General features: G+C 26.8%; 1 protein-coding gene across 1 annotated transcript in view; it reads left to right on the top strand.

Annotated features, from left to right (window-relative positions):
- rdgA (retinal degeneration A) overlaps window positions 1-8,983 on the top strand; it is a 369,811-nt gene extending 360,828 nt beyond the window's left edge. Inside the window, exons 17-20 of the mRNA XM_075378003.1 lie at window positions 1,139-1,202; window positions 3,547-3,704; window positions 7,152-7,315; window positions 8,847-8,983. Of these exons, the coding sequence (XP_075234118.1) occupies window positions 1,139-1,202; window positions 3,547-3,704; window positions 7,152-7,315; window positions 8,847-8,896 (436 nt within the window). The 3' untranslated portion in view covers window positions 8,897-8,983. The remainder of the gene's footprint in view (window positions 1-1,138; window positions 1,203-3,546; window positions 3,705-7,151; window positions 7,316-8,846) is intronic.
- The last annotated feature ends 4,193 nt before the right edge of the window (window positions 8,984-13,176 follow it).

Genomic DNA, 13,176 nt, shown 5'->3' with positions numbered 1-13,176 from the left:
AAATAACAAAACAAATTTAAAATACCTATTAAAAGATATAAAAAAAAATTGTATTTCTGTTCTGGAAACGTTAGTGTTTTTAAAGACAATGACCAATTAATAAGTTGTTGATAGTGTGTTTACAATTAGACACCAGCTTTGATAATAGTTTTTTTTTTAAATGTAAAGAATTAAAAAGGTATTATTTTTTCTTAAGTATTATTTTAAAATTTGTTTTATTTATTTTACATTCTTCACTATGAGAATAGACCTTCAGGTTTTTTAAAATTGTTAAAATTACCCAAACAATAGACAACCATGTTTTCTTTTACAATTTGACAAAGATAGTTGAAAATTTTTGAATTAATATTGTTTTTACTTATCATTGGATTTCTTTTTTTTATTTACATTCTACATATTTAAATTTGATTGACCATTTACTCTTGGTAAAACACTTAAATTGAATGTTAACATCTTGTTGTCTTTAAGAATATGATCTTTTGGTCATTAACAATATAGAAAAAAGATTAATTATATGGCAAAAATAATATTTCTTGAAGAAGATTGAAGAAAATTATCTTTTGGTCATTAACAATATAGAAAAAAGTTTAATTATATGGCAGAAATAATATTTCTTGAAGAAGATTGAAGAAAATTAAGTGAGAGTTCTTTTAATATCAATGTAAATAAAAGCCTACTCATAAATTGAAAAAAATGATTAACTTATGTAAATCTAGTTGGGAAGGGTGAATAGAAGTACGTACTTTGTAAATGAATTTTTAAAAATCCAAGAAAATTGAACATTATTTGTTAAAAATTCATTTATGATTTGAAAGAAATGGAAAGTAAAAAAAAATTGGAAAAAAATAAAAATATTGCTGATATAAATAACCAGCTCAATGCAGGAATTTTCTATAATAACATTTATTAAAAAAAAAAATTATTTTATTGGCCTTGAGAATGTGTATTGTTTTAAAGTAATATTAAAAAAGATTAAAAGTGCAAGAACGTTTTTTTTCCTCTTGTAGATGTAAAGTTTTGTAATTTTTGTATTATTAAATGTTTAATAACACAATTTATTTCTTTACAATATTGTGGTAAATAATTTTATTTTTTTTTAATTTTATTTATTAATAATTTGATTTATTTGCTTTTATAGCGATCTTCTGGAGAAAACCTCAGATGACGTCATTAAAGCGGCACGTAGTGGCGACGTCAAGATGGTTAGTCTTATTTATGTTGTTAACTTGTGTTATAACTAAACCGTTATCATTTATAATATTTAAATACATCATAACCTTAATCGTTTAAGTACGTGTCTTTTTTTATAAAGTTACCTGATAAAGATTAATCAGTTTTTTTTTTGTATATAGATGCTAGTTGTTTTTGAGCAATCAACTGGCATTTTTTGCTTATTTCATACTCTTCAATTATTTGGTATATTTTTCTACACGTGCTAGATGATTGACAGGAAGGAGTTATTATCCCTTCCACAAAAATATAAAAATATTATATCCTTTACAGGTATTAAGAAAGCCTATCAGGTTATATATTAAAATGATCCAGTATTTTTTTTGTTTTTAAATTTTTATTTTAATTATAGAAAGGAAAATATAAAACGATAACCAGTTACTTGAGATTTAATGACAGACGTGTTTAATATGACCTCCATTACATCTGGCAAATTCATCAATCCAAACTGCTGTGTTCTTGATCTGTTGAAATAAATATCTTTTATCTCTATAAAGGCATCAATGATTAGAACCCTCAGTTACACTCAGTAGTCCTATAAACAACTTTGTAGCTTTTTCAGAAAAATTTATTTTCTAGAAAAGCCCTAAAGAAAATCAGGTTTAAATTTTATCTATTCAGGAGCCAGTTCTCTCCACACATAAACCCATCAGGCAATCTGTTTGAAATTATTTTTTATTAAAAGTTTTTCTCATGACGTTTTAAACAACATTTACCAGATGTGGTCTAATTCCATTCCACAACAACTAGTGAGTCTATAATGGCAAACTTACAACAAGAAGCTTAAAAAAAAGAAATTAAACAGTAAATAGCATTCACTGTTCACAGTCTACTCAAAGAACATTGACAATATTTGTCAGTGCCTTGGGATGCCTTGAAGTACTGTAATTCTTGTTGCATGATGCACCTTCTTATGAAGCAGTTGTGGTTACTGTAATGTCTAAAAATGCATACTTTGTTTATTAATCCCATTGTTTAAGTGAAAATGTACCTTACTAAAAAATACCATACTTTGTTCTAATAACTTTTTGATTTGCAGCCCATATAGGAAGTTTGATGTTTAATTTGAACTGTAATTTTTAGACAACACTTATCAATTTTTATGAACACAAATTCAAATCACTTTTCAAAATTTGTGGCACAGATCACCTGGATATCCCCAGTTATGCAACTTTCCTGATTGATTTACTTAGGCTTCTTTGCAGTGCCACTCTAACAGTATCAATATTTTCTGGACTATGTCAGATACATTTCCATCCAGTTCTCTCGAACTACCATCAGTATTAAACATTATGTAAAGTTTTTGTATTCTTTTAAATGAAGAAACATATTCATTTTTGAAAATAGACACAAAACTGCTTTTATATGATCAAAACACTTTTCTTTCACGAAAGAATAATGTATTTATGCAGTGTTCCTTTGATAAACTGACATGAATAAATAAACAACATAATACTAGCGCATGAGTGATCTAAATTACAAACTACGCTCCATGGAACTTTAATCATATTATAGAAAGTCATCATTTATTTGAAAGTAAAACAAATACTGGGTCGTATCATTTACAAATACTGGATTATACTGGCTCAAAAATACGCACCAATCTATGTGATACCCTTACCCAGAAGGAAAGAATGTATAGAATTCAGAATGAAGGATATCCCTAGAAATTATAAAACAGTTATAAATTTGTGAAAGTTCTGTTGCGTAACTGGATGAAACAAAGTAGTGTACTCTTACTTTTGTTGGTCATCACTATTAATAGATTAGATTTATAAAATAAAAAACTAAGAAACAAGACCATAATTATTATTTGCTGTTGGCATAATTATTTTGAAGTAATTTTTATGTATCATTGCAATCATGGTACACTTGAGATGTTAGGTAAGAAATTTGGTGGTGGTTAAAAATTAATCCTGTTTTCATATTTTCCTGTTATCTGGTCATCATATAGTATTCACACTTTTAGGTCAAAAAAGTAAAGTAACATACATTTTCAAAATAATTAAACCACAAGAAAAATTTATTTTTGGTGAGTCCTGTAGAAATTTTCTTATGTGAATTGTTTGCACCCAATTTTATAACACAACCATCTATGATAATCTTTCAGCTCAAGTAGAAAGTAGCTTTTTCACTAAACATAATTAAATAAAGGAAATTTTTTCTCCATTCTATCAATCATTAAAATACAAAATATAACTAAATTATTTGCATATAGATATGTTTATAATGTGTAATACATAAAATATGATTAAATATACCACTTTTTATTATTATTTTTTTGTTGATCTGTTAATAAATTATACCTGTTTGCAGTTAAAAGAGCTTCATAGTCAAGGTTATTCATTACTATCAATTGATTCATCAGGTCAGACAGCTCTTCATTATGGTGCACGTTACGGTCATAAAGATATTGTTAAATACCTTATTGCTTGTGCTCCAACATCTATATTAAATATGGCTGACAATGAAAGGTTTGTGTTAATTATATGTTATTTATATTTATAATCTAGATATTTTTCTTATTTTTTATCAGACCGTGCATTATTGTAAAGCTTATTGCTACTTTAATTCCTGATAAATATTGTCTTGATAAATTAATCGTTTAAAACTGTTCTAAATTTATTTTTATAATGTATGTTCAGCTTAAGTTAATTAAACTAAAAATATTAATTAATTAGAAACATTTGGAGGCTCGGATCAATTTTTTCAAAAAAGTGATATATGAAAAAGTCTTTGAAAATTTTTTCACTCCTAACTATTGCTCTTTAAAAAAATTGTAATAGAATGTACCCATTCTGTTAATAAGAAAATATTAAAATATCTTTTTATATAAAGAAGGAAGAATGTAAGAGAATTTTAAAATAAATATACAGCCTGTAGAGGTTAAGCCTGATTAAAATAAAAATATATTAAAAGATTTTATTTAAAAAAATTAGACACAAAGTTTGTCTGCTAAAATTAAGGTAGTTGAAAATTCTTTTAAATTTGTATGTTCTTCCTGTTTTACCAATAATTTATATGAAATCTGAAATTTCAGTTTAGACAGATGATATATTTTTACTTTTACAAGTATTTTCTGGAAGTTTCTACTAAATTTTATACCTATATCTATAACAGTGTAAAAGGTAATATAAATAAGAAGCATGATTTTTTTGTTGTATAATATGAACAGTGAACATATGATTAAAATGCTCTACAAAAAGGATAAGTGTAAAAGAAAGGAAAATAAATTATATAAGTTTGCAGAAGACATGGTATTTTTAGGAGATGATACGCTGAATATTCAGCAGTAATTTGAAAATTAAAAAAAAAAAAAACATTTTGATAGAAAATGGTATGAAAATGACTATTAAGAAAACAAAAATAATGAGGATAGAGACAATTAGCCAATGAATATCTGTCTACAAACAAAAAAGATGAATTGAACAAGTAAACCAGTACTACCTAGGCTTAATGTATTATTGAACAGGAAAATAAAACTCAAAATAAGATTGATTTTTTTTTTTTATGTCAAAGGAGTTTTTAATACAGCCACCTCTGAAGGTCAGGGATCAGTGTCTAGGTCCATCTGCATTTCATTGATGATCCCATCTCTTTTGCCACTTGCAGACAAGCAATTCTTCTGCATCCACTTACCAGTCTTCCATCTCCTGTACATCTCCACCCTCTTCCAAACAAGGAGATCCACACGTCTGGCCACTACATCAGCGCCATTGACCCAAAATGGTTCTGTACGAATAGCATACCCAAAGGAAACAACTAAGCATCCAAATAAGAAAAAAAGGAATGCCTAAAAAAGAATTTTATAGAAAGAAACTACAAGAGTGGAGTTTCTTGCTATCAAATTAGTGTTATGTATGAAACTAAGATAGAGAAAAAGAGAAGGACTGAAGACATTTTAAATGTGGGCATAAAGTAGATTGGAGAAAATTAAATAGGCAGATAGAATGAAAAATGGAGAAGTAATGAGAAGAATGAATGAGAAAGCTTAATTGGAGCGGTTCAGAATAAAAATGCTGATTAGCTGGGATATCATGATAAGAAAAGAACTGATAAAATAGTGATAGAAAGATCATTAGAAGATTCAAAAAAGAGAAGCTAAAAAAGATTAGAAATTCTATCTAAAAGGAAGTGAGAACTATTAAGAACTCAAAAGTTTAACTGGAAAAAAGAAGAATGGGGACAAGCCTGGCACAAAGGATGCTTATTTTTTTAAAGAGATAAAGAAACCCCATTTATGGGTACCTGGGCAGTGTCGGGCTTGTTAACAGGTTCCGCAAGACTTTTTTAAATGCGTATGTCTTCCTGCGTACTACCGAATAAATCTCCAACCATGACTACCCCCTTCCTGGTTCTTGGTAGAGCTGGTGTGCATTACTTCAGGAAGGGGGAATACACCCTCACACACACACATTCAGACACTGCAGTCAACAGAGATCAGCCTCACACACCCATAAGATACCTCACATCAGACCACAATCACACCTATCAATCGCCACTCCCACACGTACCACACAATCTTAGAAACATGCTTACCCATCAGTATGCACACAACACTACACTTACCAGCACGACATCTATCATTGCTCCACAGAAGCAGAGAACACGCCATCAGGCACTGGGAGCAGGGTGTCCACAGCCTCACCACCCCCAGCTGACCCCCTTATACTCGCAGGGACCCCCCCATACACTCATCCACTGACCTGTCCGACCTGGTGCCTGATTTTGTATACCCTGGCAGGAGTCCTCGGTCGCATGTACTTTATCCATTAACGTCTTCCCATAGTTTTTCACCGGCTGGGGAGTTTGACGTCTCCCTCTTATTTCTCATTTTCTTTCAATCTTCTTCAATAACTCTTAGCTCCTCCATGACAGTGTGAGCGTATCCCGCAATTGCCGCTCTCATTGTTCCTGCCCTTCCAACATAATCCATTGAATGTCTTTGGGCTGAAACATGTCCACCCACCCCAAAGCATCCATGGTATATCTCCGTGCCTCCTTGAAACACGGATATCTAAACAATACATGATATATATTTTCTTCTTCCTGACAAACCAGGCAATGGTCAAAGTGGTCCAGGGCGAACCTAAAAAAAGAATTTAATTTAAGAAAAATTTTTTCCTTTTTGTTATTGTATTGTTCAAAGTATGTATAATCTTTTAAAGAAATAAAATATGTGCTAAATGAAAATAATGATGATGATGATGATGATACGTATTTAAAATAATTAAATCTTTAAAAGGTATCAACAAGGGGATGCAAATTAGAAAATATCTTACAGAAAATAGGAAGCATGGCTTTTCACTTTTTTGCAATCTCTCAATACAAATAAGTCTTTCAGTTGTTTTATAGTCGTAGAGAATTGGTATCCCATTGAATCCAAATAAAGAAGTGTCTGTCCTGCTCGTTAGTAGAAAATGCTAACATAATACCGTAGACGAAATATTTTCTGGCCAATTCAATTCTGTATCACTCATCCAAAGAAGAAAGGAAAAAGGAAAAAAATAAAATAGAAGTAAAGATGGTCAACTTATAAGGAACTGCTTCTGATTGGAGTAGATCGGAATAGTTCATCATCTTGTCCAAGATCCAGAAAAAAGAGGTAAGTGTTATCATTATAAGTTCTAAATGAACCCCCCTAACAGCAGTATGTAATCACAATATGCTTCTGATAGATTACAGATACCAAAATTTTCTTTGAAATATATCTACTTTTAAAATTATGAAAGTTGATAAAGTATTAAATTAATATGAAGCAACATATTGATAATCAAAAATGAAAAGTATCTTTAAAATTTATAAACTTGAGAAGTTTCTTTTTACTATTTATAAGACAATTATTAAATAAATAAATATTCAACCAGTTCTCATTTTGTTTTTGCTTTTTTTTTATTGTGTTGTTCCAATTGTCTGTTTAGGGGTCAAACAGCATTACATAAAGCAGCAGCAACAAAACGTCGCAGCATATGTTGTATGTTAGTTGCTGGTGGTGCATGTCTTAATATTACTGACAGGCAGGGCAACACTCCTAGATTATTAGCCTTGCAAGCTGATGACCAGGAATTAGCTTCATACCTCGAAAGTATGTTTAATTTATTAATGACAATACTTAAAATTAGTTGATATACTTAATAAAATTATTTTATTTATTTTTTATTAATTTTATTAGATTTGTGATATATTCAAAAATTTATTCTATTAATATGATAAATCAGTAGGACTTCTGTGATCATTCCATCAAGAAAGAGAAACTAGACAAAACTCCTACAGGAAAGTAAAATACCAAGTCATACATCAAAAGTTTGGCATTTAGAAAAAAGTAGAGAAAACATTTATTTTTATTATTATTATTCAATATTTACTTATAACCTTTCTTTTTGACCACCGATTTTTAAGCATTTTTTTTATTAAGGAGCAAACTTCTTGAAAAGTTTCTGTTTGTGATTTCAACAGTTGAGCACTACCATTTATTTTTCTGTGGCCATACTTGCCTCAAGAAGATGAAAATGAACCAGTATCTGTAAAGTATTTTAATCAATTACCACTGCATTTAAAGAATATAATCTAACACGACAATCAAAAGAACTATTGTGTCATTTGGTACTTTTAAAAAGAAAGAAAATTTTGAAATACTTTTTGTTACAAACATTATTTTCTGTGCACTGTATAAAGTATGAAAAATGTGAAAAGATGATTAAAAATGAATAAATTTCACATAAAACAATTTGACATGTATGTGCTAATTACCAAATAACTAAAAACATAACCTTATGTTACTTTAAGAATGTAGAGAATGAGATTGGTCAAGCAATTATGATTCATAGAAAGAAACAAAAAATGTTCTCGTGTTAAAATTAATTTACTAACCATCCTCCATGATAGAATCATGGCCAATCATCCCAAAAGGTTTCAGATTCAAATGTCAGTCAGGTTTTAGCATTTATCAGCCATAAAATTCCTATATTTCCAAACAACCTTTGAGCTTATGTGGTTAATTAATCATCAATAAAAAGAAATCTCACGTAGATTTATAACGTCCCCGACTGAGTTAAAGTATCATCATCATAGACCTATTCCGGCATTTCAGTGCTTAGTTAGTCATCCTCTTTCTCTCCTTCCTAACAGAGCATAGCTAAGAATCCAGGAATTTTTTAATCCTCGCATGTTTTTTTCAAAACTCTCTATAGTCTGTTGTTAGATCAATTATGGAGTTAAAGCACTGTATATAAAATGGATTGCACCACAACAGAAAGGAATATATTATATATATATATATATATATCCCTATTATATATATTCTTACTTTATATAATCTGTCTTGGTCTTTCGTATGAGAATAATCCATTTAAAGTGCCCGAGGTTCCAATCACAGCTATTTTCTCAGAGAGAAATGTTATTCACTATACAACCGATCCTTGTAATCTGGATTTTGGTGGGTTTGGCATAATTTATAAACCGTATATTTGGTGAAGAAAGCGACAAAGAATCACTTTACCTAGTAAGTCTGGCAGTGTATGCTTATTATTCTTGACAAAAGGTTTAACTAACACTGTTATTATTAATTTTAATAAACATTTATTTAATTATTTTTATGCTTTTTTTTTATGTTACAGGTCAAGAACAATTTCAACAGATGTCTGACAATGTCGAAACTGTTGTTTGAAATTTATTTGACAAAATGACATGATATGTTATTTTATCCATAAATAAATTTATTAGCATTATTACAATTATGTATTTATAAATTACGAGTATATAATAAAAAAATGCAAATACATAATCATTATAATGCAATAATATTAATTATGGTGTATGAAAATGATAATGATGATGTTATTTAAAACTAATTTCTTTCTTACACTTACTATTTCTTTCTCTATTTATTTATTTATTTATCTATTTATAAGTATTATAAAGTAATAATGTATATGAAAAATAATATCATCAGTAATGGTAAGGCAAGGCTTGAAAAGTGTCAATTACATTTATACAAATTCAGTACATATATGTATTATATATATATATATATATATATATATATGATTGTCTTTATCATTAATATTTTTAGTATAGTAAAATGCTTATGTATAATTCTCATAGCATTTTATTATTTATTTAAAAAATAAATATTGATATTTGTATATTGTATTTTATTGTAAGTTATAAATATTAAATATATATTTATAAATTAAAATAATCAGTTAACTTGTCTCCTGTAATTAATAATATTATTGTGTTATAGTATTTATATAAATTAATGTTTAGTACCTTTAAAATTGAATCAGTGATAATAAATAAATTTCTTGTTATAGATATAAGTTAAGCTGTATAAAATGTTCATTATTAAATTCAAAATGTCTATGAGTCAAAACTATATCATTCTATATCTATATTGTTCTATGTTTTAAACATGTAATAATTTAAATTAATATTATTAAATTATAAACAACTAAAAATGAAATACAAATAATATTTCTACATTCATAGTAGTGGGTTAGGTAATTCTTGTATGTAAAGGCTATGATCTGGAAAAGATTATTTTCTTTAGTTTGTGGTTTATATATGTAATAGCATGAGAATATGACAACTATCAAATTCAATTATGAATAATGGGATTCAGTTTAAATACTCTCAGTAATTTAAAAAAATAATAATTTTTTTCAGTATTTACATTATTTCTTTATAAATGTATTCTGCCTTGAATAATATATTCTTTAGTACAATTCTTCAAATTACGAAGTACTCATTCCATCATGTTACAATTTATGAATTTGATTTCTTTGCGATGTTGTTTTTTTTTAATTTTTGGTTTCTTTTCATAAATTATGAATAACTAATAATAATCATTTATAATTAAGCCTAAACAAATTAATGGTTGATTAATAATTTCCATTATGAGAAATCAACTGACCAGGAAGATTTTTTAAAAAATATCTATAAATATTCTTACTATTTGTGGTATAATTTTTCTAGATCATTTTATTTCTTTAAATATTATAATTTAGCTGCTAAAAAATTCTTGAGTATGTCAATTTCCAGCTGAACTGTAACTTTTTTTGTTTACTTAAAACATTTTTACTCCAGACTAAACAATTAGCATTTTATAATGTTGTTTTCATGTATGAGGTAAGGTTATTCAGAAAACAAGTTTCTGTAATTTTATTTCTTTAGTACCTTGTCAAATGGAAATAAGTTTTTATCAAATGTAATTCAATTTAGTAATATTTAAGTCAAAGTCGTATAATGTTTAACTCGAATATATTTCTATTGAAATCAAAGTGATTCAATAGATCATTCAGCAGAATTTTCTGAACAATTTTAAATTTTTAGAGGTATAAAATCATTCTCTTTACTTTTCTATTCAATATGTTTAGCCATGTTTAACTGCTTGGCTTAATTTTCAGAAGTTCAAATAGGTTGTCAGTGTGCCAATTACAACAAATGTATGTAATGTATGTCTAATCCACTTAAATATTTTTCTGATTTTTCTTTTTTATATTATCTTAAAAAATAATTTATTGAGGAATTTTGTGTGAAGGATCCTTAAATTTTCTATGAAATATTCATAAAACATCCATGACTGATTTATACTCAATAAAACAATTATAGCAAAGCAAACACGTTACACTAAACAGTTTTCTACTGCCATCTGAAGTGTAATCTCCATGAAGTGTAGAGTACAGCAAACTTCATACTTTTCCCCCTGTTCTAATTACTCTCAAAATAGATGAGCACAGAAATCATCATATTTTCCTACCCATTATCATAATTATTCAGGAACATTCTTTCTCTATTACTTAAATTATATTATTTGCTTATGAACAAATTTCATAAAATATTACAAGCTATAAATTATAACATCAAAAACCATGATGTACAATAATTACAGATTTCTTAGCTATATTAAGTAAATCCAAAAATAAAGTAACTAAAAAGAACTTTAATAACCAGATCAGATTTTTTATACATAGATGTCTCAATTTGAAAATCTTTCAAAAATAAATTTGTTACTAAAATCCATACAGCTGTTACTGCTGTCAATGATAATTGTAAAATAGATATGAATATTCTATAAGAAGATTGGATAAAATAACAGTAATGTTAACCTAACAATTTAAAAAAATTATTGTTTACAGTTTATAATCAATAATATTCAATTAAGTTTGCCGTAGTTAATTAATTCCATGTAGTTTTACAATTTTTGTATTTCATAGCACATATAATATGTCACAAACTCCTGACCTTTATGGCCTACTTTATATATAAAATGACAGCTACGGCCTATAAATTTACTAATATTTAATTAATAATTTTAAATTACAACTTTAATCTAATATGTTTATTTTTGGGTTAGTTATTTTTATTATACAGTTTATAATATTGAATCTTTTAATCTGCCATTATAATCAGTGAATATCTTCAGAGTGAAAAATTGTAACTTTTCTTGAAAGTAAAACTTCCTTAAAAATGAGACGGAGTAAATTATTTATATATAGTTATTAATCATGCATTATAACATTTACCAAAAAAGTATATCCATTAATAAAGTTACCTGCTGTGACTGATTAATTGACTTATTCTGGGTTTACAATTACCTGCAATAATTTTTTAATTCTGTATACAATTTAACAATTTTTTTTATTTAAAATTAAAAAAAAGATAAAGTATAATGAAACTATAATAAAATTTTTAGCTCAATATGAAATAAAATTTTGTGAATTAGGTATTAATATGTCAAATGAATTGAAGTTAAAAAAATATTTGCAGAAGTATAAATATAGAATATATGGGGATAATGTCATTAATACAAACAGTATATATGACTATTTTATTTTCAAAAGGTATTAAAAATACCTAATTTGCACTCTACATATTATTATCTTTTTTACTTATAAATATACTTGTACTTATTCCAGTAAATTTTAATCCCCATACTCAGAGCTATAAATGAACTATTCATTTCCAAATTATATATAAAGAAACTAATTATAAATTATTTATTATTCATTTAATATTACTTATAAATTTCAGATAATTTTCAAGTTTATTTATTCACTTAACATATTTTCTATTTTGAGAACCACAATTCAAATTATTTAGTTAAAAAAATTCACTTAAATTTATTTGTACTCACTGTGTTATACAGGTTTTTTAAAAATTAAACTCACAAAATTTAAATATTTATAAAAAGATTTATAAGTAAAATAAATATAAAAGGCTATTAAATGTACAGTAGGTTAACTAACCCATTACCGCAGTTAGCTATATTTTTGCATAAATTTTAATAACACAATGAATTACTTTCATATATATATATATATAAGCTAATTATGTAATATAAACTTATTCAGCTACTTCACAATGTACTGAATTAAAGAAGAGGTAAGAGTTTACCTTATCTTTTTTCATTAAAGCGCTTTCAGGCCTAAGCCCATCTTTAGTAATGTTTTTTTTTTTATTTTTACATTTACACATTAGAATATTTATGATACATTAAAACTTTTAGAACAAATATTTGTTCAGTCAATAAATTTTTTTTTTTTTTTAATTTAAAATGTTATATTTAAAATTTCCTTTAGCACGTTTTCAATACATACTGTACTCAAGTACAGTACAGTACTTTTATTTTACAGTACAGTACAATTTATTTTATTTAAATAAAAAAAAATTTATTTTTTAAAAATATTTGTTCTAAAAATGTTAACAACGTATGCTTTAATGTATAAAATCAAAAAAGAAAAAAATTAAAAAAAAAAACATTACTGAAGATGGGCTTACGCCAGAAAGTGCTTTAATGGAAAAAAAGTAAGGTAAAGAGTATTCTTTAATTCTGTCTTTGTGGAGTGACTGAATAAGTTTATATTATATAATTAGCTAGAATTCATGTACAGAGAAAATATGGACTACAAAAAATTTAATTTAGATAAATTAATATATATGTAT

Source organism: Lycorma delicatula, chromosome 11, assembly GCF_047948215.1.
Source record: "Lycorma delicatula isolate Av1 chromosome 11, ASM4794821v1, whole genome shotgun sequence".
NCBI lineage: Eukaryota > Metazoa > Arthropoda > Insecta > Hemiptera > Fulgoridae > Lycorma > Lycorma delicatula.
The sequence above is the reverse complement of the archived record's forward strand: the minus strand, read 5'-3'. Positions and strand labels throughout refer to the sequence as shown.